This window comes from Watersipora subatra, chromosome 7, assembly GCF_963576615.1.
Source record: "Watersipora subatra chromosome 7, tzWatSuba1.1, whole genome shotgun sequence".
Classification (NCBI taxonomy): Eukaryota; Metazoa; Bryozoa; class Gymnolaemata; order Cheilostomatida; family Watersiporidae; genus Watersipora; species Watersipora subatra.
The window spans coordinates 22,093,301-22,120,032 of NC_088714.1; the positions used below are offsets into that span (position 1 = coordinate 22,093,301).

Here is a 26,732-nt window from a genome sequence, read left to right on the forward strand (position 1 = left end):
TCTTTTTTCCAATATCACGTCGGTCGTGGGCTGTATGACAGGGGAATTTCTAGTTACTAGCATATTCACATTTACGGTTAGTTGGCAACCTACAACCTGTGTTGAGTCAGTGAAACAGTATCCTCTCATTGTAAACAACCTACATATTATAAGCGGCTGTGTTAGCTGCTTGGAATGCCAAATGGCCAATCTGTAGTTTGAGTCCTGCTCTCCTGCTCTTTTGTGGAAGACAACTCTGACAGGTAGCAATGCCCAGTAGTACACCACTGTTACAGTAGCGCTCTTCGAACAGTAGGTGGAGAAGATCAGAACATCCCTAACTAAATACTAACTCACATGAAGGTATGAGTTAGTTGAACCAGAGTACAATTAGAAGTACCAATTAAAATCAGACCAATGGTTAAAATATGAGTGGGAAGTTTAGATAAATGGTTAAAGTGTGCTCACTCAATTAGGCTGGCAAAAAATATGAACCTAGCTAAAAAATGTTTATCTCACTTTGCAGTCTTATTTATTCTAGCCATTTGTAGCCAAGGTTATGTTTAAGCTACAGATGCTTGTTTTAGAGTTAACCTTTGGTAGTATGACAGATGTAGTTGGTGAATATAGTGAGTATTTTATTTTGTTGATTGAACGCCAACCACATAGTTCGTTGGGACATTCAGTTCAGAACTGAGTACATACAGTAAATAATAACTTGATAAGTAACTAACTATATGAAAAGGAGTAATTCAATAAGTAACAGTATAAATAGTGATGCTACAATAAATAACATAGGAAATAATAATATAATAAATAATACAATAAGTAACAATATAATAAAGAATTAAATCTTTAAAGCTATGAAACTTACTAACCACCAGAGTTTTCTGCTCTTGTAACCTAACAAGGTCTGCATAATCTCTGGTCAGCACTCAACAACCTGAATACGCAAGCATCCTTGAGGTGAAAGTAAACCCTTGCAGTTTGGTTGATATTTGATAGTGCTAAACAAAGGTCCATCCAACTTTTAGACAAAAGAACATAACAGAGAATTTATATTCTACATGTTTTTTGTCACTTATAATTAAGGTGCTGTCAATATTAAAACAGCAGATAAGCAAGGGTTTAATTTGTTATGACAACAATACTGCAACCACCTTAAGTTCAGGTTGCACAACTGGGCAGTGTGATGAGGCCTAAATCTAAATTTATTCTATGCAATGTTGCACTTTATTGTAGCTTCTGTAAAGCAATGAGTCTAACCTATGAACAACAGCCTCAAATCTAACTCTTGGAAATGCCTCTAGTAGTGACAAGAAAAATGTCCTATCTTTAATTTTTTAGTCACCAGTTATCTAGATTTGTGGGTGGTCTCTACTATCATACACCTAGCCCAATAGAAACAAATCCTTAGAGACATCTTATGAGCAGCACCAACCAGTGTGTAGAAGTAGGTTTATATGTAATCTGTCAACTCACTCAGGCTTTTCTTAAATCATAGAACACCGACATTGGCAGAGGAGAAAAAATATTTCCTACCTCACCAATTATAATTATAATCGCTACCAATGTTTATTAAAATGATCTCTTCGGCTGTAAAATACAATATTAAAATAAATTTATATTACATATAAATTTTTATGAAAGAATATGAAGCATTATACAAAAGTAGCAGCATTTCTCACAATTCTCGTTGATAGAATTATATTAATATTAAAAACTTGAAAACCTTAATATAGTCAAGCACCAACCTCTACAGCTCTGTTGAACTAGCGGTAAATCATAAAGCATACTAGTGATGATAATAAACATCTATTCAGCACTTTGTGAGAGCTCATTGCTAGGTTTATGAGCCTTTCTTCTGATAGCGCAGGCAATTACAAACATGAGAGCACTTCCTGATGTTGCACATGCGGCTATGTAGTAGTAGACATTTCTCCAGTGTAGCGTATACTCATATATGCCACCTAAAATATCATAGATAATTACAAATATATAAATATTATATTAATATATACATCTCAGACAAGAAAGCACAGTTGCACATGGGCATTGAATGCATGACCATCAACATGGGTGAGAATCTTTCAGGTCTCAGCAAAACATACTGTTGACTAGCTACACATAGTTATGGCATGTATCACTCCACGTACATATTTTTTCACGTTTCACTTATGGTGTCCTTACATCGCAAGTGAATATTTGCCACTAATCATAGCCAAGCTTTTATTTATTGTACTTTTGAGTATGCGGTTGCTTTACTAAAATTAACTGTACATTGACGGTTACTAACCCAGGTGACAAGTTTAATAAGACTTTGTATCAATCTGCAAGGTGCAGAAAGGCTGCGACAAACATATAGGTAGCATATAACAACATTTGCCATTCTAACTTTCAAACTACATATCATGAGGGAAGTGTTTTGTGCAGTTGAAATAAATTAAGAGAAAAAATAAAAAAAAACTGTAAAGATTTTCAAACTTTGTCAAACAACTGTAACTTTCAAACTTCATATCATGAGCAAAATGTTTTCGGCAGGTCAAATAAATTTAAAAAAATAAGACAAGTATAAAAAAGTTTAGATAAAAATGTGAAATAATTAGCCAGTAATAGTTAAATTAGGTTTGTTTTCTACGGTCACAATAAAAGATGATTCGGCAATGATAAAATTAATACGAACTGAGCAAACTAAATCAAAATCCATCCTGAATATGTTGAATAAATAATAACGATTACTTAGTCAGTTACTAAGGTTAAAATTAGTTACTGTTCCACCAGAAGCTATCCATCAAAACTTTGAAGACGATACTGGTACCTCTCGATATTGGCACAAATGTAAAAATGAGATATCGTTAGAGTTGCCCCGATTTTGGTATCGGAATCGGTATCGGTGCCGATATGAGTGTCAAGTATCTGAATCGGTATCGGCCGATCTTTTCTTAAAAAACCTGAACCTTCCGATACTTTTTACAGATCAACCATTTAGCAGAAAACTGTATTTCAGCCTGCTATACTAATAAAAAATCATCAGCTGTAAGCTTCTTACTTTTACTTAATGAATTTCAGGCCTGCCACGCAATTTATTTCATGTCTATAGCCTGATCAACACAGCGAAGGAAACTTTTTAGCCAGAACGTAAACAAAAAGTGTGGTATTTCCCAATTACAGCGTTAGATTTTATTGCAAGCAATCACGAACAAGATACCAAAAATGGGAAACAAGAACACAGTGTAATATTTCTATTTACTAGCATTACGAAAGTAATTTAAACAGTCGACGCATAAAGTTATCTATCACTCTCTTGATCCTGACGATACAATGAATCGTTTGTATTGTACAAAAAACGGTAACCCCAGTGGCGTATCGGTATGTAGCCTGTCCTCCAACATCTGTTGCAAGGGAATCCCCTTTCAGGACGCTTGGCTACATTGATAATGATGGAAGAAAAGAGACGTCTTACTGAGATAATTGAATCACTAACGGTTTTTAAAAGAAACATTGATTTGCTCTAAACTTGTACAGGCACAGCAGTTCATCTAACAATAGAAGAGGGACTTCGTTATCACAGATAGAACTGTACCACTAACAGTAATTACCTTTATTTACAAATTACAAGAAACATGGACTGTTTTGTTACTACATGCACGGTATGTCAGTATGTGAATATGTATATATTTTTTTCCATAAATGCAAACAAATAAATACAATAATATTCATGTTTTCTTTGCATTATGTTTGTATTTGCATAATAAAATGAGCTACTATCTATGCAACACAAAAGATCTGAATCGGTATCTGAATCGGATTATTTTTCAATTAGGATCGGTATATCGGATCGGTATCTGAATCGGCTGGTGAATTTAGAATCGGGGCATCTCTAGATATCGTATTGTTTTTGTCTGACCGCCCAGAGAATGTTGAGGCTCTTTTTACGGAAATAATACAATTATCTGCGCGAAAAGAATTGGCCTTGACCGCGACATAGCAACTGAACCTTTTAGCTTCTTGACGCTAAAAGGTTCAATTTAAGTTTAACCAATCGAAGTTTTTAACTTTTAAGTGCTTTCACAGCATGCTATAAAATACTACCTGAGGCAAACGTAGATATAATGTTGGACAATCCCATGTAAATGAAATTCATAGCCATTGCACTTTCCATATAGTCGATCCCAAAGAGCTCTCTGGCTATGACTGGCATCAAACTAAACACTGATGTACCAGTTGAACCCATTCCTATCACTGCAGCCACCATTCCTAAAAGAGAAGACAACTTTTAAAACGACTCTGAAGTCAATTTATTGAAAGTTTTGTCAATAAGCGAGAAGACTGGAAAAAATATCTGCTGAAATTTACCTGCTGTATTGTTGAGCAAGCCACACAGTAATGCCATAAGTCCAGTAAAGGCCATACATAGCCCAACATGAACAGCAACAGGTAAAATATTTCTGTCAGCTAACCATCCATGAAAGATTCTCATTGGTATCTCCATAACTCCACAGAGTGATAGCACCATGCTAACAAACTCCTTACTGATACCTAAAATGAAACATTGTCTCACAAGAACTAATCTTCTAACCAGATAATCATATTCTGGTCTTTCAAGTGTTTCAAACCTGGTTTAACCCCTCAATTTTGATTTTTTAAGCACTAGTATATTCCCCAACTGCTGCAAGTTGTAAACAATCCTTTGAAATCTGAACATACGCAGTGCTACTCTACAGAGATTGTGCTCTGACTAGCTATTCTCAGTTGCTCAGAAAAACATATTTCAATGAGAGAAACTGATTCTCTATCCACTTGAGTATTTTATTGAGCAGTAAAATGTCATTTACCTCCAATTCAAGGCTGCCAATGAGTTGTTACAAGCTAGTAGTTTGCTAGTAGTTTGCTAGTAGACATCTGGTATAGTAGGTTTCAAAGTTCATTATTTTACACCAACAGTCTTAGATCCCAACCACATAAGCTCCATATACTCAACCTACATGTTTTTTGCAGAGCTAGACTATGAATAGGTCATAAGTTTATTTTCTGAAAAAGCATATATATATATATATATTTCTCAAAGTATGTCTGTTTTCGGTATGTCCAGCTATAGCTATCAAAATTTTGATTTAAAATTCCACATTATGCTGGACTGGAACTCACAACAAATGCATCAAAGAGTTACTTATTGGACGCTCTACCACTGAGCTACAATGGCGAGTGAACAATCATAGTTTTATATACCTCATACACCATGCGCATTCTAATTATTTTAGCCTTGCATCCATGAGTTACAATGCTTCTGTTCAAAAATATTTTAGGACCTAAGTATATGCAATGCGATGCTTATTCGTCTTTTTTTGCTAGGGCTAATTTATTTGGCCTCACGACATGGAAAATAATTTATCTCAAACTTAAAATTTGCCGATTTGTTTACTGATTATATACATTGGAACCTCAGCTCTTGGGTGCTTCGGTTCTTGACCAACTCGTTTATCAACCAAAAATTTTGAGATTTGTTCGTCTCGAATCTCAAACACAAATTTGAGAGCATGTGCATTGAAATTGGAACAGCTTCAGAAACAGCATGAAAACATGCATTAACAAACCGAGAAGCGATTTACGCTTCATAAATTCTTTACAAAAAGAGAGGAACTATCTGGGATGAAGAGATTTACTAAATAAATTTTCTAGAGAAATAACCCCTCCAGTCGAGTTACCCTACATTGTTCTAGAGGAGGATTCTCCTTCAAAGATGTGAAGTAAATGTGTCATTGCTGTTTATATTTTCATTTTCCTATGATTTTTGATGTAACTGATCTGTTGCATTTTTTTGTTGTTTCATTATCAATTTCTGCAATTTTTATCATTGTATCTTAAACTTTAATGTCTTTGATGTTTTAAGAGCAATTATACGGAATGTTTACATTTGTTTTCTTTTTCCATAATCATAAATACAAAACCTTTTATTAAAATTAAACGTGATCTATATCTGAGCATTTTTATTTATAGTATGCAGTATAAAGTACAGTTTATGATGTAAAATACTTTACCGAAGTGGTTCACTCGCCTTGGAATGAATCAAAATTCACTTACATTCATTTTAATGGGAAAACTGGTTTCAGATCTCGAACAACTTGGTTTTTGAATCGAGGTTCCACTGTATATATTGTTATATTTTATATTTAATATAAATAATATACATACACTGTTATATTTTAGCTTATAGAGTGTTTTATATCATAAATTTCCTACTTTAGTTTGTTCTATACTGTAACATATTATATATACTATACAGTTTTAGGTTGTCTTTTAAGTTTGGCCATGATAATTGCTAGTATTGAAGGATATTGCAAGGTATTACATCATGTTATGGTATTCATACTATATCACTTACAGTACAGTATAAAATTTTATGTTATATTGAAAAGGAAGTCTTGAAGCTTTCGCGATACATCACGCTGGGCTGGCTAGTTTGGCGGCCAGTTTTTGGGCCAGTCCTGCCAGTTTTAAGGCAGGCATCTGAGTTGGTCTATTGGTCACACTTCAATAAGGTGAGGCTGAAGGGGTCCATCTCTTTTGTCTCTAGCTTTAAGTTATTCGTTCACAGGTTGGTGTAGAGGCTTCTCTTTGGTGTAGTTCTAAAGCTAGTCTGCGGCTAGAACCATCTAAAGACTGATAGTAATTACGGGTGGTCAAAATGACGTTTTCGGGCAATGACCATTCCTTGTCTAGCCCTTCTAGAATAGATCCACCCGTCGGTCCCTTTTCGTGGTCCTTGAGTCATCTTGCCTGTATGTTGGGAAACAAGGGCCTCGGTTTAACGAGCCGCATGGGCTACTGTTTTGGCCCTCTGTCGTGTCCCCGAGTCAGAGTCCTTACAGGCATGTCCCTTTTGCTGCAACTCAAGCAGAGGGTAGATCTTGGTTAGGTCATTTTCTTGGTGGAGCCGGGTTGCTCCTGCAGCTTCTCAATTTTTTGTGTCTGCTGCTGTATCATCAGTGTAAGCTGGCTGCTAGCATCGTCTTTTGCCACCTGTATCTGGGTTGATCACTGTTCATCCACTACTCTGACAGGGCTACCAGTAAACTGGAATTTTTCTATTTTCTGCAGCTCACACATGAACTTAGACCAGTCAATCGAAGTAGTAGGGTCCTTTAACTAGAGTTATAGCAGCTCACACATGAACTTAGACCAGTCAATCAAAGTAGTAGGGCCTTTTAACTAGAGTTATAGCAGCTCACACATCAACTTAGACCAGTCAATCAAAGTAGTAGGGACCTTTAACTAGAGTTATAGCAGTGCACACATCAACTTAACCAGCCATTCTTAGCTTTGTTTAGCGTTTTGAACCTCACCAGTTCCATATGCGCTTTCACCAAACTCTTCTTTAGTGAAAAATTAAATTTGGTTGTTTGCACATACAAGACATACTTATATGTTTTGCTGATGCCCCAACTGAACTGTGTATCAAAATCACTGTGCGCAAAACCCACAATTAGTGCAATGCATGGACTCACAAAAATTTGATAAATTCCTTATATTCTTATAAAGACATGGCCTTGCAAATCAGTGTGATTTTTGTTGTTGCTTTGAGAGACCTTTACCAAACCCCTGAGACGGACTCACTGAACCCTTGTTGGAACTTATGCTAAAAGCTAATGATTTAGACAAAATCTGTAGACTACTATTGGCAACTATTTTGGCTATTATAAAACAGTCAATTTTCAGGGATAAGATTGGTAACAGGCAGAGTAGCTACTTGTCCCGCAACCAAACGAGCGGGAGCGAAGTTTGAGAGTTTTTTTGATAAATGCATGTGCACACAACTTACGAAAATTATTCATCAACAATGAGACAAACCCTTGTCTAGAAATTTCATCAACAAATTTAACCATCATTTTGTAGAGTTGTTAAAGTATAATAACGATACAAAACACATATAAGCCTATTTAAATATGTTACCAAGTCTTTGTAAATTGTCGATGTTCTCTTAAAACTTACCCATCTGATCGGATTATACACAAATGGACAAATTAATTTTGCCTAAAATTCTCACAAAACACTTGAAAAGCTTGGTTTAATAAAAGTTAAGACCGGAAATTAAAACGCCGAGCGACAGAGAATAGAATGATTAAGTCATGCGCATTTCACGAAAAAATAACGTGCACATTTCACCAGTCTATAGCATTGTCGAATCGCCAAATGTTTCTGTAATTAACGTAGGAGTACTGAAATCGTTCCTATTTTTCCGATTTCAAAGTAACTGACATTTTAGACACTTTTGAGTACTTTGGTATTCTAACTGATGTCCAACGCAGTGCAAGTAAAGGAAATGACGATGATATTTTTCTGTAACGATTCTTATGAGATTATTACAATATTTAATTATAAGTTTGGATGACTACAGAACAATGACTATGTAGTACAGGTTTTCTAAAAATATATATAAATATCACAACTTCTTGATATTTTTAGCAATGAAATTTTTAAATGTAAACAAAATTTTGCATTGGTTTTATATTATTACTATATTAATAATATTGCTTATTCTAATAATATCAGTGCATTTTACTTCTAATATTGGCCAATATTGCATTTCTCCTATAGCAGGGGGAGAGGTATAAACATATAATCTTTTTCTTTCATTATTGCTATTTGTTGTATATAATAACATCCACACCCCGTACATTACAGCTACCTTTGCAGTTATCTTATTGCACTGCAGTGCCATTTGACTGCTAATATTGCATTTCTCAACCATCAGTACCCTTTCTTTCTTTCCAACATCTCTTTGGTCGTAGGCTGTATCACAGTAGAATTTCTAGCATATAAAATGTACATAAATAATAATATTTATTTATTATGATTTTGTAGCACAACAATAAAATTATTCTCAATACAAGTTTGAGGTTACCAGTATTGACTGAGCATCATACTATTGTGTATGTTATGACTCTAATTCAAACCCAAACACAAAGGTAAAGTAAACGTATGTAATTATTGTTGAAAGTTTTATAATTATTGTCCAATCAAGGAGCAGCTAGCGTAATCAGTTCAGCCTATCATTGAGATATGATGCGGCTTACTTCATTCACAGCTGGGATAGAAAGTGAATCAACTACTAGTCTTGAAGTACACCTTTAGAGCAATGTGTAAGTTGCATCACTGTTTAAAAAAGAAGCCTGTTTAATTACATCTACTGATTGCTATCTTGCTACTATAATAGAACATAGGTGTGGAAGAGGGGGTGGAAGATCTCAAGCATTCAATTCATAGGCCTTGTTTTTTAGTACTTTCATAGGATTAGGTATAAAAGAAGGAGTTGGAGCACGACTCTGTTGTACTCTACCTCAAGCTCTAGGTTTTCACTACATACATGTAAGTAGCTAGGGACAGCTTTGGTAAGTTGAGAAAATTCTCAATTCGGCTAGTGCATAGCAGAAGGTTAAAGTACTTTTGTGCTGCCTTATACTGTTAATGGTAGCCAAACCTATCTGATCTTCTTGTAACTGACAGAAAACACTCCAACTTCATGTCACTGATTGCTCCAAACAGGGCATAACAGATGAGCTACGCCTTGAAGGTGAAACTGTATAACTTAGCAAGCACAGTTTAGCCTGAAAGGGCAAGTAGAAATTTTTGCCGTTTTTGGAAACAAGCTCTTCTGTCTTGTGAAATCTACCAGATTAATCGCTAATCTTAAAACCCCATTATTGTTGGCTGCTTTTACTCCCAACTTTAGAAAAGCTCTGAAGTCTTTATTGTAAAGGTTCATCTGCCAACTAATCTGCATAATGTGATGTACTATTACAATTGTTAGTAGTGACCAACTCTCACTCAGCTGTTTAGAATAACCAGTCAATGAGTCTATCGTATGACAGTTTAAAAGACTTTGAAGATGATAGTATAGGTAGGTATAGGTAGGTATAGGTATAAATGATAGTATAGGTAGTGTAGTGTAGTTAGTGTAGGTATGTAGGTATAGGTAGATATAGGTAGTATAGGTAGTATAGGTAGTATAGGTAGTATAGGTAGATATAGGTAGTATAGGTAGTGTAGTTAGTGTAGGTATAGGTAGATATAGGTAGTATAGGTAGTATAGGTAGTATAGGTAGTGTAGTGTAGTTAGTGTAGGTATAGGTAGGATAGTACAGGTAGCAAATTACTAACCCTTTCAATGAAACAACCTTATCATACTCTTCTCAGTTCCTTTGCAGTGTTTCTATTTTGGAGATTTGTAGTCTCATCCTTCTCTAATATTATTTAGTGTGGTTTATGACATTCTTACCATTATTAACATAATCAATTTTATTTTATCTTTTAATAAATTTAATGTTGCTGTTTGGGTACAAGTTACGAGAGATTAATCAATACAGAGTGATAATGAGCTGAAGCGCTGTCCAAGATCGATAGACTATAAAAATGTTCTCTTCCAAAATAAATCCTATCCTTGTAGAAATTTGGAAGGAATCTGTAAACTAGAGCAACTTTTTGATGACAGAAGGTGACAGGTGTCTAAATAACAGATTAATACAGGTGTGCTAGCAACCATTGATAATGGCTCTTCCAATTGACCACGGCTGGGCATGGGTCATCACATTTGGTAAGAGGAAATTAGGATCTATATTTCTGCCTTATGTTTGTCAGACTATGATATTTGTTGTTAATATTGTCTAGTTTTCGATTGTTAAGTCTTATAATTCATAACCTAGCCTGAGAAGCTACTTAAACAAACTCTGAGGATATCAGTTCATATTACTTCAATCAAAGTACATGACTAGAAGTGAAACAGCTTAGATATACTTTATTTCATATCAATACTCTTAAGAAACCTGAAAGCACCCATAAACAAGGCTAGAACAACTCGTAGAAGAAAAACTTTAAAGTTGAACCACACTGGGGGTGAAATAAGGGAGGTTTTGAATCACCAGTATTAGTTTCAGCCTTCAAGTGAACACATTTTGTAATGCGTACATGTCAATTTTTATTATGGTACTCGCAATATAAATCTGCATATGGTTAATATTTACCTTTAGTTGCTACATTTGAAAGGGAACTCGTTTTGAATTTTTATTCTCTGATTTTATTACGGATCAAAGAGTTTCTTTCACTGCATCTTTTAATATATAAGGCTAACAGGTCTTTGATGAAGTGTTTAGTCTTGAGAAGGTTCATTAGAAGAATACAGGACAAATTTGAGAATTTGTCACTGAGCCATATATCTGTGAAAGTGGATTGTAATTGGTCAATTTCAACTACCCTTGACATTATGTATGTCGTCTCAGCTAATATATAATAGCTGCTATTTGTGAAAATTTTAAATTTTGTCAAGTCCAAATATACAGCTATAACAACATTTTTAAACTAGCTCTGCGGGCAATTGATTTTTGGTTGCTGAACTGTGGAGGTGGTAACCTCCGCTCCCCAAAGCCTAAATAAGTGAACTCTGCAATTCAGCATCTCCTAGTAAGGAATACTACACCTGCAGGCAAATAATACTCACAAATAGGAATGCTATACTGTCCAAGTTGCCAGAAAGATAAAGTTCTTATAAAACTGGCGGGCAAAGAATGGGAGTAGCGCGAGAAACTAAAATGTATGTTTTTTACTGGTATTTTTTCTTGGGATGGTGTGAGAGACACGTCTTATTATATAACTTTTACTACCCGTATTATTTCTATTTGTTGCTGTCAACCAACACTCCTATTTTACTAGAACTCTTTATTGTACTAAAATACAGATAAAGATCTGCTGCAGTCAAAACTGAATGTTCCTCTGATTAAGTTTGCACATCATCTAACCCACAGAAATATAAACATCTTGAGTCATATTTGCTGCCGATCATCAAACTAGTCACAATAAAGCTGGTAGTATAATTATCAAAACTTATAACATAACTCTAGCATTAACTTAAATGTCAATCACTGTGTCACAGCAAAACAATGAATGGTTTGAAGTGCTCAGTTAATGTTACCTTGATGTGCAATCTGATGCTAACATGCCAAGTGTTACCCATAGCTTGTGGAGGACTCTTTTTCTGGATGGGTGGAAATGAGAAAAACCGAGGGATCATTTTAGTTGAAGTGATGGAACTGTATCCAGAGAAATCAGCTACTTCTGCTCTTTGGATATTTAGTGTTAGTACTTTAGTTGGCGATATGTCAGGTTAGTAAAATCACCTGCTTCACCTATCAAGTTTACAATGCCTGCACTTTTTATTTGATATAAGGTCAATAAGCTGTGATGTGAATTTAATATAAATATTTACATTGAAAAAAATATGACAGCTACTTGGAATCTTATTCCTGCTGTTGCTTGTCAGTAGAAGCTGTCATGCTTTGGGCGACGAAGCAAATTATTCTTTTTTTGCCCTAGTTTTCCGTTTTAACCTACTTTGTAACTGGCGCTATTTATAAAGTTTTATTATGTTATCAACATAAGCTAATAAATATACATTTTAATGTTTTAGCGTGAAATACTCCAGGTTAGGATTAAAAAAACAGCAGCCATCATCTATAGATGCTTTATTTTAGCTGCTGAAATGCGTTTAATCTGTTTTAATTAATTAATTAATTAAAGCAGATTAATTAATTAAAATTAATTAATTAGTTAAACTTAATTAATTTACATTAATTATTTTTAATTAATTAGTCAGTAAATTTTTTATTGTCATTTGAATATTTAATGAGTTTTAACATTCTTTGAAAAAACATACAAAATAAAAAAAAACGAAAATACAAAAAATTCTTACACTAAGATGCAATAGTTTGATCGTTTCTGATAAAATATATGCAAGACATCCAACTGGGTAATCAGTTACAAAATCATTAAATAAAGATTATGTTAGACGTGAGGTATTTGTTATTCAATGTCAGCACATCAACAGCAGTTTCCTAATAATATCATCTCTATTTACAGCACCAATTATTGGTTTGCTGTTAGCCAAAACATCTGCGAGGTTTGTAAGTATGTTAGGAGTGGGCATATCAACAATCGGCATGATATCGTTCGCTTACTCACCTTCTATAGAGTGTATGTACCTTACAAGAGGACTCATATTTGGTAAGTGATTTTCTACAGCTACATAATGTAAGATAGTGTCAGATTCACACTTGACAACATATAGTTGTGTTTTGAAAATAGTTTTGCAGTATACTCTAGAAACTGGTTGCCATTATTCCCTCGCAAAGTCTTTCAATGTAATATTTCTTCATAAAGGTTTTTTGTTTGTACATTTAATAATTTGTTCTGGTAAGCTTTTTATTCTGTGACTGGAACATATGAAAAATTAATAGTTTTATCAAATCTCAAAGTATTATTGATTATATAGTTATGCACTTTAGTAAAACTGTGGTCATAAAAAATGATCACAAATTTTTTGTCAAAATGTACTTTTTTCTATATATAGGTATACGCTTATAGAAATAGCAAGGTTAAATTTTAACCCTTCACAAACATTGCATATGTAAGAAAATACATTCGGATATTCTACAAAGAAAAACCAAGAGACAGGTAAAAAAGCAGAAGTACATGCATATATATCAACATGTAAACATAGGGCATTACTGTAGGGGACTTAAACAATGCCCAATAAATATTCCACTTGAAATGAAATTAGATAGTTGCAGATTATCATACTTTATAGACACAAGCAAGATGTGATTGTATGAACACTTGATAAAATACTTTTGATTGATGTTTTTATTTTGCATCTGACAGTCCAATTTAGAAAACTCTGGATAAATTGTGCTTCGTTACAGGTATAGGAAATGGTATGATGCTACTCACAGTATTCACAGCCTCTGCTCCTTATTTTGATAAAAGAAAAGGCTTATCACTTGGGCTAACAACCTCATGCTCTGGCATCGGAGTTCTAGTCACAGCCATAAGTCTTCGAAAGCTTTTTGATAACTATTCATTCTCTGGTGCCTTAACGCTTCACAGTAAGTACAGCGAGCTATGGTACATGACTTCACATTGCTATAACTTTTAGAGAGAAAGGTTGTTGATTGAATAGATAAACATTAGTTTTTGAACTCTCATGCCATTATTTGCAGAATGGAATCGTTAGAGAGAAAGAGAGAAAGCCAAAGAGAGAAAGAGAGAGAGGGGGAGAGAGGGAGGAGAGTAAGAGGAAGAAAGAACAAGAAAGCGAGAGAAAGAGAGAGGGAAAGAAGGGTGAACAGAGAGAAGGAGAGATGTAGAGAGAAAAAGTTAGAGAGGGGGAAAAGAGGAGAGGAGAAAAAGAAGAAAGGGCAAAGAGAAAAGAAAGAAAGCGAGGGAGTGGGAGAGAGTGGGTGAGAGGCAAAGGGGAGTGTGAGTAAGTGGGAGAAAGGAAAAAAGATGGCGAAGGGGAGAGTGAGAGAGTGTGAGAGAGGGGGAAAAAGGAAGAGGGAGAAAACGAGGGAGGGGAGAGGAAAAGAAGGAGAAATGAGGGAGGGAGAGAGGAAGAAAGCAAGAGAATGGGAGATGGGGAAAGGGAAAGAGGGAGAGAGGGTAAGAGGAGGAGAGAGGGGAGATAGAGCGACAGAGTGAGAAAATGAAGAGAAAAGGTGCGAAGGAGAGACGGAGAGTGGAGGAGAGGGGGAAATAGCGAGATGGAGAGATGGAAAAAGGGAAAGAGAAGAAAAAGGGGAAGAGGAGGAAGTGTGGAGAGAGGGAGATGGGGAGAAAAAGGAGAGGGAGTGTTGGGGAATTGAGAAAAAAGGAAAGAGGGAGTGGCGGAGAAGAAGAGAGGGCGAGAAGGGGAGAGGGAGCGAGAGAAAGAGATGGAGATATGTGCTTTTAGTAAACTGAAAAAAAAGAGAATGAAAAGAAGAGAAAAAGAGAAAGAGAGAAAGAGAGAAAGAGAGAAAGAGGGGTTGATGGTGGGGTGCGCCACTATTGGAAAATGGGTCACTGATTGTTGGATGAGTTGGAAGAAGGTTGAGTGAAAAAGCCCTTCAATCTAAAAGACTTGATATCTGAAAGCAATAAAATTGGAAGATCTTGAAACATTGTGCAAATGTAATAAAACTGATTCTAGTTTATATAATGCTAGTTTCTAAGGACATAGTAACTCATAGCAATCATAAGCTACTCTGGGGTGTTATAATCACCTGTCATACACGACAGTAGGAGTTCCTTCAACTAAGCATGTTTCTTGGTGTACCTGTAGCTAGTAAAATGGGAGAGTTGAAAGGAGGTTAACTTCATAATTTCACTCAAATTTAAAAGCGTAACCTGAGCTGTGCATGAACAGCCGGCATTGAACAGCCGACTTGTCATTCTCTGTCAATGCGCTGCTGCTTTTGCTCTCAACGTGACCTTCAACCTCACATCGTTATTTTAACCCAAATGCTCAGTGATATATATGCCTGAGTTAAGAATCTAATATTTTAATACAACACTCTTTGCATCAGAATATTATAATATATAACTGATAATACGAAATATTAAAACCAGGAGGGGAGTGTTTTTCTAATAACAGTGCATCTGTACCTGTTAGTCATTTGGGATGTCAGGCACAAAAATGGGATTTTACTATACTAATAGCATCTTTCATTGTAAAAATAAACTTGTAAGTTTATGTTTTACAATGTGATAAACCGAAGAGAGAATTTGGTAAACATATTATGAAAAACAAGAGTGGCTGTAAAACAGATAAAACACGCTAGAAACTAAATTTATATGAATAAGTTCCCATGGAAAAACTAATCACAGAATTATTTTCAATTCTTTTTTGGCATGGAATATAAAGCAAAAGCCGGAAATGTTGATTTCACGATATTGTAAGAGTGATATTGGGAGTTTCGTTTGTTTCAGCTGGGCTCTGTATACAAACCATGGTGCTCGCAGCCCTCCTTCGTCCCTTAAGCTATTACTCTAGATGGGTGAAATCAAGCAGCGAATCAGGCGGTGAAGTTGTAGAGGAGGAAGATAACTCCAACAGTCGTTTTGAGGATCAGGTAAAGTTCCAAACAATATAAAAAGAAGATTTATTCTTTAAAGTGTGTTCATGCAGTCTACACTCCATTAATACAGACATTTTTATTGTTAGTTATGTATACTGGTCTTTATAGTTAGTAAGGCATAGTTCGCATGTTCCGGTGCACTTGGAAAGTTTCCATAAAGTGCTCTCTGGATGAAGTAGTGCCATTACTATGCCATGCTTGTATAGACATTACTTGCAGGCATGTTATATAGTAAAATAACAACATTTTAGAATAGATAAATTGAATTCAATCATATAGCCTTTTACAATATAATAAATGATACAATGCAATACAACATGATACCGCATAGTATAATTTAATATCATTTAATGCCATGAAAAAAATAGAATGCGATAAAATATACTATGATACATTATAATATAAATTTTTTGATGCGTTATAAATAGTATAGTGTTAATAAAATATGAATAAAATTACAATATCATGTAATACCATACAATATCATACTATGTTTTACAATATACATAGCTTAACATAATATAGTACAATAGAACAAAGTGAAGTAGTACATATAACATAATATAAAATGCTATGTATGCTAAAATATTACCAAGTTTCAGTTTTTTTCCATCAGAACACAATACACTACTTCATGCTGTAGTATTTTGCAGGATGATATAAAACATAATACATAGTAATATGTTGTACTATCATACAGTATGAGTGATATAAATGAGCAAACATTATTATATAACATAAAATTCCCTTAAATAGTTTAGCATAGCACAATGGAGCAAAGTGTGACAGAATACAAGATCATGTGATGTGAACACTTTGTTAGGCTTGTAAACAACATTCATAGTTTATTCAGCAAAAAGATGGCTATTTGCAACTATAATGCTTGTTGTACTATTTAGAACAAAATTCGAAAAAGAAGCCAGTCTCTTGGAGCCAAATGCCTCCAGGAGAATGACATAGATACATGTAATTCCAAAGACACGTTCCTTTCAACTCCCGATAAGTTAGATAGTCTCAGCTTGCGTCAGGCCGTAAGAAAACAAGAGAATCATCACCTTTCTTCCCTTCAGATACTCGCCATTAGTTCGCAACATCTAGAAGGTCCCAGAATAATTGCTGCACCTATTACATCGGAAATTCCATCTCAAGATAGCAAAAAGAAAAAAAAGTCATTTAAATGGAAGATTGTTTACAACCCTTGGTGCATTATATTGGGGTTTTCCGTTTTTGCGTTTGCGTCTGGAGCAGATGCGATTCTGCAGTGCATTCCTCCATTGGGCAAACAGATAGGTAAGAGAGTACAGGTTTTATTTATAGCTAATGCCCTTTCAGTAAATAAACTTCTGACCTACATATAGTCTAGTTATACAGAATGTGAGTTGAGCATATGGAGCTCATATGATTGGGAGCTAAGACTGTGGGTTTAAAATAATAAACTTTAAGAGCTACTTTCCAGATGTCTACTAGCAAAATAATAGCTTGTAACAGGAAATAGTGTGATGAACGTAAGCCTTGAATTGGAGGTAAATGACATGTTACTGCTCTATAAAATACTTAAGTGAATAGAGAATCAGTTTCTCTTTCTGAAATATGTTTTCCTGAACAACTGAGAATAGCTAGTCAGGGCACTATCTCTGTGGAGTAGCACCACATTTGTTTTGATTTCAAAGGGTTGTTTACAGCTTGCAGCAGTTTGAAAAAACTAAAATCGAGCGGTAAAACCAGGTCTAGAACGCTTGAAAGACTAGAACTATATCACTAGCTAGTAACTCATATGTATTTGTTACTACCCCTGTCTGATTATTTGGTTTGAAGAGTAGTTCATGTAAGTGAATATTTCATTTTAGGTATCAGTAAGGAGTTTGTTAGCATAGTGCTATCCCTCGGTGGAGTTATGGAGATACCAATGAGAATCTTTCATGGATGGTTAGCCGATAGAAAGCTTTTACCTGTTGCTGTTCATGTTGGGCTATGTATGGCTTTTACTGGACTTATGGCATTACTGTGTGGCTTGCTCAACAATGCAGCAGGTAAATTTCAGCAGATATTTTTTCAGTCTTCTCGCTTATTGACAAAACTTTCACTAAAATGACTTCATAGCCGTTTTGAAAGTTGTCTTCTCTTTTAGGAATGGTGGCTGCAGTGATAGGAATGGGTTCAACTGGTACATCAGTGTTTAGTCTGATGCCAGTCATAGCCAGAGAGCTTTTTGGTATCGACTATGTGGAAAGTGCAATGGCTATAAATTTCGCTTACATGAGCGTATCCAGCATTACATCTACATTTGCCTCAGGTAGTATTTCATAGTATAATATGCAGTCGTTTGCCTCAGGTAGTATTTCATAACATGCTATGTAGTCGTTTGCCTCAGGTAGTATTTTACAGCATGCTATGCAGTCGTTTGCCTCAGGTAGTATTTTATAGAATAATATGCAGTCGTTTGCCCCAGGTAGCATTTTATAACATGCTATGTAGTCGTTTGCCTCAGGTAGCATTTTATAGTATGCTATGCAGTCATTTGCCTCAGGTAATATTTTATAGCATGCTATGTAGTCGTTTGCTTCAGGTAGTATTTTATAGCATGCTATGCAGTCGTTTGCTTCAGATAGTATTTTATAACATGCTATGTAGTCGTTTGCCTCAGGTAATATTTTATAGCATGCTATGTAGTCATTCACCTCAGGTAGTATTTTATAGCATGCTATGTAGTCGTTTGCCTCAGGTAGTATTTTATAGTATGCTACGCAGTCATTTGCGTCAGGTAATATTTTATAGCATGCTATGTAGTCATTTGCTTCAGGTAGTATTTTATAGTAAAATACTTAGCCGTTTGCCTCAGGTAGTATTTTATCCCACGACCAAACACGAGCGAAGCAATTGTTTGGGAGATTTATGATAAATGCATATGTGCACACAACTCACGAAAATTATCCATCAACACCGTCGCAAACCCTTGTACCGAAATCTCATCAACAAATTTAACCATTTTTCAGTGGAGTCATTTAAGTATAATAACGTTACAAAACACATATAAACCTATTTAAATATGTTACCAAGTCTTTATTTTTTGTAGACACTGTTTTAAACCTTACCCATCTGATTGGATTATACACAAATAGACAGATTAACTTGGCCTAAAATCGCGATATAACACTTGAAAAGATTTTTTTAATCATACATAAAACTGGCCAACGATACGCCAATAAAGCCATCCGAAAGATAGCAGAACTATTAAGCAGTGCGCATTTCGTGAGAAAAACATGCTCATTTCACCAGTCTATGGCATTGTTTAACTGCCGAAGGTTTCTAATATTTTTCCATTTTTAATATCTTGCAAAAATATTTAATTATAAGAATAATTATTTGATTTTATAAAATTATTATAAGATTTAATTATAAAAATCAGTATTCGAATTTGTCCGAAGGTTTCTGTAATAAACGTAGACCATTTGAGGGGTAGACTGATTTACAGGTACGAAATTGTGGTACACAGTTTATCAGCCTGTTTTTTTTGTCCAGTTACCGAAGGTTTCATTAAATTATTTAAAACGTTAGCCAAAATTCTTTAGATCTTATGTACAAGCTAGGGCCGAACTGCAATGCCCCTTTATGACGAGAACATTTTTTTATTTTGCTCCAGTTTACAGAAAACCTCCAGATGCGTGAACGCTCATACTTGCTTTCTGTTAAAGATCGCTATCAAAACCATTCTACATTTAACACAACCAACTTTCAAACTGTGTATATTACACAGCAGCTTGCCATTTTACTTCTAATATTGCATTTCAGAGTTTTAGTAAATATATTTCCTTAATGCTGTTGTTAAATTACATACATTACAGTAGGTTAGGCCTACAGCTTTTATTAATATTTATTTTGTTGTTGTAAAACATAGGTTTGAGATAGTAGTAGATTAGGTGTGATTTTTTTACAACCTTTTGTTTTGCATAATTGACTTTTTGAATTTAATTTCAAAACAACTTGGCAACTACCAAGGACATACAATTTCCCAGAACACCACCCCGTGGCCGACGCATTGCCATTTACATATCTCTCAATTATTACAGCTCAATAGGAGGATAAATAGAAGGTCCTCACAGCAAACATGACATCAAAGGCTAATGTTCAACAACACGCTACTCAAATTAATAACAACAACTCATTTGATTCAGAGAATTCCTTAGTAGATGTTGTAGGCGATGTAAATGACATGGACTTGGCAGCCCCTTTGTTTCCAGATGATGATCATGATTTTATGGACATCATTGACCATGAAAATATTACGCAAAACAATATTGCTCCTCCCATTACTGCCCCCCTTCATCACAATCCTCATTTTCAATCTTTAGATTGTCCTGATTTTCAAAAACTGTGTAACAACTTTCTAGGCAGACTTGACAACAACATATCACAGCTCACATGTGCTCGATGTAATGAGAAACATTTCATTACATACAATGGTTAAATACAACTATGTTATACATGCCAATAAGTTAGACCTGACACTGCTAATAAACTCAGTGCAGCCAACAATATGGACCCAGGTCCCTCTGTTGAATTTGTATCTTCTCTTACACTTATAGAACAGTTAGACTTTTAGAATATAACAACATATATATATATATATTATATATGTGACTGTTAGAATATATTACAGATATACTTTTTCAACAACCAGCACTACCATCTTTTCCATTATCCCTTATTCCATTATCAGGTCGTGGGCTGTATGACAGGGGAATTTCTAGTAGTATTATATGCAGTTATTTGCAAATTAAAAGTTAAAACAATTCGAAAACTTTGAATTTTCAGTACTTTCATCTGAATTAGCTTAAATCTTTGAGCACTAGGCATGTGTGCACTTGCATGTGTGCATTTTTGCACACATGCAAAAATGTATTTTTAGTAATATAGTAGCCACAAATCATTTGCATAACTAATGGGCGATTGCTGCAATTACAATGAACATAGCCCAAACTAAAATATTGATCTGTATTAGAGAAATTGTGGCTAACGCTTCTGTAATTATTAATTCAGATTTCTTGCTGATGTACAGAAATTTTATGATCGTATATGATACATTTTTAAGTGAATTTACAATAGCATAGATTACGTGTCTGAGAGATATATATGTATGTACATACTAGATAATGTCTGGGGCTACCCAGTTAATAAAAAAGTCTGTGCACAAAAAAGTTCATTTTTGTTTGACATATAACAGCAGGTACCATTCTAACTTTCAAGCTTAATTTCATGAGAAAAGTTTGTGCAGTTCAAATAAACTAGGAGAAAAAATAAAACAACTGTAAAGGTGTTTAAATGCAAATGTGAAACAATTAGCAAGTAATGACTAAACAAACTCTGATTTTCTACAATTACAATGAAAAAATATTTGGTATACAATTATATAATTTTAACTCGTTACTGTGTTTGCATCGTTAAACGGAAATGTTGTATAGAGTGGTATAGAAACCCAAAGTAATTACTAAAACAAACACCTCCAATTAAAATCATCAAAATTTTATATATGTACTGTTGCATATTAAAAATTAAGAACAAAATAATATGTTAACCTTAGTAATTATAGTTACCTAGAGTAATTTTAGTGTATCTAGTGGTTATGATCTGCAATAACATGTAGCATTATAATGGAATATGTGCAGTACGTACCGTAAGGGGTTCTTAGTTCTCACCTCTGAGACCGATGTACATGTATAACATAGACGTTGAAATTAACTAAAATGAGTTTAGCTTACTAATGAGATACTCAAAACTAAGTTTTAGTATGTATTTTACTATATGTAAACTAAACTTTAATTTTGTCATCTGCTAAAATTTCACCACCTATTTGTTTTTGGTTTCATTTTTAATATAACTTGTAACGATTAACGCTGAACTGAGATACATAGCAACCATTGTATTTCTTTCAGGCGTCGTGAGAAGGATTTTGGTAAATAGCATATCGGCATCTTCGTTGTTTTGATGAAATCAGCACACCGACTGCCAAGTTTTAATTTCGATAAAAAATTTTGTTGATATCGCATGGCAGAAAAAAGTTGAAAAAATATCGTGTTTCACTTTGTAACACAAAAAAATCGTATAATGGAGACATCTTAACCCAATGGCGCACTGTATTGATTAATAATAAAACATGCAACTTTAACTGTACATATGCAAAAAGGATTTACAGTACATACTGTATATGATAAGAGCAATTGGTGCGATATGAACTGTTCAGCCTTGTGGTTATGCGCACTTGTTAGTAGACTTGCGATTTGAATGTCACGAGTTCAAATTCAGTACAAAGGTGATTTTTCATTGCTAACACTTTATTCCTATAATTCAACAAATGAGAGACAAACACTGAGATTTATATAAATACTACTGAATGACCGACGTTGCACGGGTATTAAAAATCAGCTTATAAACAGTGGCAGGTGAAGAAGTCACCTCTCTTTTAATACAGTTGATGTAGTTGCCTGCCATATGCCATTAGCCTGGCATATTGCCAATGGCTAATTTGTGTAAGCCAGTATTTGTATTGCTAAACTTACTAATAGGAGCCGTGAGAGCAAGCTTTAGCGATGTCACGTACCGCTGGGTGGTATGTGTATTTTAATCCAGATGATGACTCAAATCGTCCAATGAATCCATTGCATCTCACATAGCTTAATTGGTTAGGTTACTACCTGGTGAACGGGATGTTTTGAGAACAAATCCAGCATGAAGCAGATCTTTTAGTCCTAGATTTTAATAGCTATAGCTGGACAGACTGAACTACAGACTTGAGATTTATATGTAGATATATATAATTGAAAAACTGGGAGAGTTGTATATATATATATATATTTATATATATACGTATATACATATATACATATGTACAGCTTGTATAGTATATATTATATCTACATATTTATGTGTATACATAATATTTATGGTAAGGTATGTATGGTATATATATATATATATTATTTGTATGTTAATGTAATATTTATATATGTGCTAGCACCCTGACAGCCTGGTGCATCATGAGAGTTTTTCAAGCGTACTACCTGTACAATAAGTCTGCAAAGTTCCAAGGTGGTCAATCAGTACAGTTGGTACAGTGTCAGTCTACAAACTGTACTGAGTGTCAGTCTACCAACTGCACTGATTGTCAGTCTACCACTTGTGCTGAGTGTCAGTCTACCAACTGCATTGAGTGTCAGTCTACCAACTGCACTGAGTGTCAGTCTACCACTTGCACTGAGTGTCAGTCTATTAACTGCACTGATTGTCAGTCTACCACTTGTGCTGAGTGTCATTCTACCACCTGATCTGAGTGTCAGTCTACCACCTGCCAAAAGTTGTGAGTTTGAATCCTGTTGAAATCAATCTTTTTTGCTACCCGTCAGGTGTCGGACAGACAGACAAACAGATAGACATGACTCTTACTGTAGTAAAAGGTTGTATATATCTATCATATTTTAATGCTCATGCGCAACTGTGCTTCCTTGTCTGAGATGTATATATTGATGTAATATTTTTATATTTGTATTTATATATGATATTTTAGGTGGCATATATGAGTATACGCTACACTGGAGAAACGTCTACTACTACATAGCCGCATGTACCATATCAGGAAGTGCTCTCATGTTTGTAATTGCCTTCGCTATCAGAAGAAAGGCTCATAAACCTAGCAATGAGCTCTCACAAAGTGCTGAATAGATGTCTATTATCATCACTAATATGCTTTATGATTTACTGCTAGTTTAATAGAGCTGTAGAGGTTGGTGCTTGACTATATTAAGGCTTTCAAGTTTTTAATATTAATGTAATTCTATCAGCGAGAATTGTGGGAAATGCTGCTACTTTTGTATAATGTTTCTGCTTCTTTCAAAAAAATTTATATGTAATGTAAAGTTATTTTAATATTGTATTTTACAGCTGAAGAAATCATTTTAATAACCATTGGTAGTGATTATGATTATAATTGGTGAAGTAGAAAATATAAGAATATTTTTCCCTCTTTGTCTGCCCTTCGGTGTTCTATGATTTTTAAAAAGCCAGAATGTGGTGACTGATTGCATATAGACCTACTCCTACACACTGGTTGGTGCTGGTCATAAGATGTCTCTAAGGATTTGTTTCTATTGAGCTAGGTGTATGACAGTAGAGACCACCTACAACTCTAGAAAACTAATGACTCAAAAATTAAAGATAGGATATTCTTCTTGCCACTACTAGAGACCTTTTTAGGGATTATACTCGAGGCTGTTGTTCATATGTTAGACTCACTACCTGACGGCAGCTCCAATAAAGGGCAACATTGCTTAGAACAAGTTTAGACTCACGGCCTCATCACATCACACAGTTGTGCAACCTGAACTTGAGGTGGTTTCAGTATTGTTGTCATAGCAAATTAAACCCTTGCTTATCTGCTGTTCTAATAATGGCAGCACCATAATTATAGGTGACAGCAAACCTGTGGAATATACATATAAATTTTATTTTATGTTCTTATGTTTAAAAGTTGGATGAACCTTTGTCTAGCACTATCAAATACCAACCAGACTGCAAGCATTTACCTTCACCTCAAAGATACCTGCATATTCAGGTTGTTGGGTGGAACCCAGAGATCATGTAGGCCTTGTTAGGTTACAAGAGCAGAAAACTCTGGTGGTTAGTAAGTTTCATAGCTTTAAAGATTTAATTCTTTATTATATTGTTACTTTTTGTATTATTTATTGTAGCATTACTTGTTATAATATTCTCTGTTTATTACTGGTTTTATTAACAATAATTATATTATTAAATTATTACTTATTACAATACTTATTATAATATTTATTGTCTTATTGAGTCTACTTATTCCTTGTTATGTTATTGCTTACTATATTATTAATTTTTTGATATTGCTTGTTATATTATTATTCATAGGTGAGCTTGCCGGAGGTTTATTAATAAATCTGTTTAATACAATACAGTTAATAACTAGCTAGCTGTAAGTAGCCAGGCCATAGTATAAACGAGTCTGCAGATCATCAGCTCAACTATATCTAATTATATCTCTATCAGTAAATGTTAGAATACCAGTATTCATTGGTAGCATCTAGGGAAGATGTTTACATGTACAATCAGCAATGTTTGACATTTTTAATGACCTGCATCATCATCATATGAAATACAAAGCAAAAATTAGTTCACTCTGTAATAATGTAAAAAAAACTAAACAAAAACTTTTCTTAAAATATTTATGAACATATTTTAAGTGCTTTAGTTTTGCTGCTATGTCATTATTAACAGAAATGTAATGTAGAAATGCGAAGGAAAAATAACTATGTTCACATGTTGAGTCTCCAGTATGTTTGCACTGGCTCTTACATTTGTAGTAAATCAGGTCTAGGTTTGCCTTCAACTGCCTTTTAAAGATGTTAGTGCTAGATTTTATTTTACTAATCGGTTTCAGGTATAAATAACCTTACATTTTACTAGCATATTCACATTTGTGGTTAGTTGGCAACCTACAACCTGTGTTCAGTCGGTGAAACTATATCGTCTCCCATTTCAAACAACTTACATATCATAAGCAGCTGTGTTAGCTGTTTAGAATGCTGAATGGCCAATCTGTAGTTTGAGTCCTGCTCTCCTGCTCTTTTGTGGAAAACAACCCCGACAGATAGCAATGCCCAGTAGTACACCACTGTAGCGCTCTTCCAACAGTAGGTGGAGAAGATCAGAACATCCCTAACTAAATACTAACTCACATGAAGGTATGAGTTAGTTGAACCAGAGTACAATTAGAAGTATCAATCATAATCAGACCAATGGTTAAAATATGAGCGGGAAGTTTAGATAAATGGTTAAAGTGTGCTCACTCAATTAGGCTCGCAGAAAATATGAACTTGACTAAGGAATGTTTATCTCACTTTGCAGTCCCATTTGTTCTTGCCATTTAAAGCCAAAGTCACGGAGATGTATTCTAGAGTTAACCTCTGATAGTATGACAGATGTAGTTGGTGGATATAGTGAGTATTTATATTACTGATTAAATGCCAACCACATAGTTTGTTGGGACATTCAGTTCAGAACTGAGTACATACCGTGAGTTATAACTTGATAAGGAATAATATGATAAGGAGTAAAATAATTATATAACATGTATGAATACAAAAAGTAACAATATAATAAAGAATTAAATCTTTAAAGCTATGAAACTTCCTAAACATCAGAGTTTTCTGCTCTTGTAACCTAACAAGGCCTACATGATCTCTGGTCAGCATCCAACAACCTGAATATGCAGGCATCTTTGAGGTGAAGGTAAACGCTTTCACTCTGGTTAATATTTGATAGGGCTAGACAAAGGATCATCCACCTTTACTACATAAGAACATAACAGAGAATTTACATTCCAAACGTTTGCTATCACCTATAATAGTTAAGTTGCTGCCATTATTAGAACAGCAGATAAGCAAAGGATTAATTTGCTATGGCAACAATACTGCAACCACCTCAAGTTCTGGTTGCACAACTGGGCGTAAATCTCAATTTATTTTATGCGACGTTATGCTTTATTGGAGCTGATGTGAGGTAGTGAGTCTAACATATGAACAACAGCCTCGAGTATAATCCCTAGAAAGGCCTCTCGTGGTAGCAAGAAGAATCTCTTTTCTATAATTTTTGAATAATTAGCTATCTAGATTTGTGGGTGGTCTCTACTGTCATACGCCTAGCTCAATAGAAACAAACCCTTAGAGACATCTTATGATCAGCACCAACCAGTGTGTAGAAGTAGGTCTATATGCAATTAGTCAACTCACTCAGGCT

At 34.7% G+C, this 26,732-nt stretch overlaps 2 protein-coding genes across 2 annotated transcripts in view; one reads left to right on the plus strand and one right to left on the minus strand.

Annotated features, from left to right (window-relative positions):
* LOC137399251 (monocarboxylate transporter 12-B-like) overlaps positions 1–23,926 on the plus strand; it is a 38,514-nt gene extending 14,588 nt beyond the window's left edge. Inside the window, exons 2-10 of the mRNA XM_068085276.1 lie at positions 10,424–10,570; positions 11,986–12,132; positions 12,886–13,029; positions 13,728–13,910; positions 15,772–15,914; positions 16,820–17,210; positions 17,768–17,950; positions 18,049–18,213; positions 23,479–23,926. Coding sequence (XP_067941377.1) covers positions 10,525–10,570; positions 11,986–12,132; positions 12,886–13,029; positions 13,728–13,910; positions 15,772–15,914; positions 16,820–17,210; positions 17,768–17,950; positions 18,049–18,213; positions 23,479–23,633 — 1,557 coding nt within the window. The 5' untranslated portion in view covers positions 10,424–10,524 and the 3' untranslated portion in view covers positions 23,634–23,926. The remainder of the gene's footprint in view (positions 1–10,423; positions 10,571–11,985; positions 12,133–12,885; positions 13,030–13,727; positions 13,911–15,771; positions 15,915–16,819; positions 17,211–17,767; positions 17,951–18,048; positions 18,214–23,478) is intronic.
* On the minus strand, positions 1,795–7,972 carry LOC137400548 (monocarboxylate transporter 12-B-like). The gene is made up of 4 exons (XM_068086873.1): positions 7,969–7,972; positions 4,336–4,518; positions 4,072–4,236; positions 1,795–1,949 (listed from the first exon to the last, which is right to left on the minus strand). The coding sequence occupies exons 1-4, from the start codon at positions 7,970–7,972 to the stop codon at positions 1,795–1,797; spliced, it is 507 nt and encodes a 168-aa protein (XP_067942974.1).
* Positions 23,927–26,732: the final 2,806 nt, after the last annotated feature.

Coding starts and splice junctions, on each gene's coding strand:
- LOC137400548 (XM_068086873.1), bottom strand. Junction 4,237..4,335: donor CTTGCTCAACAATACAGCAG/GTAAATTTCAGC, acceptor CTTCTCTTTTAG/GAATGGTGGCTGCAGTGATA. Junction 1,950..4,071: donor TATATCTACGTTTGCCTCAG/GTAGTATTTTAT, acceptor ATGATATTTTAG/GTGGCATATATGAGTATACG.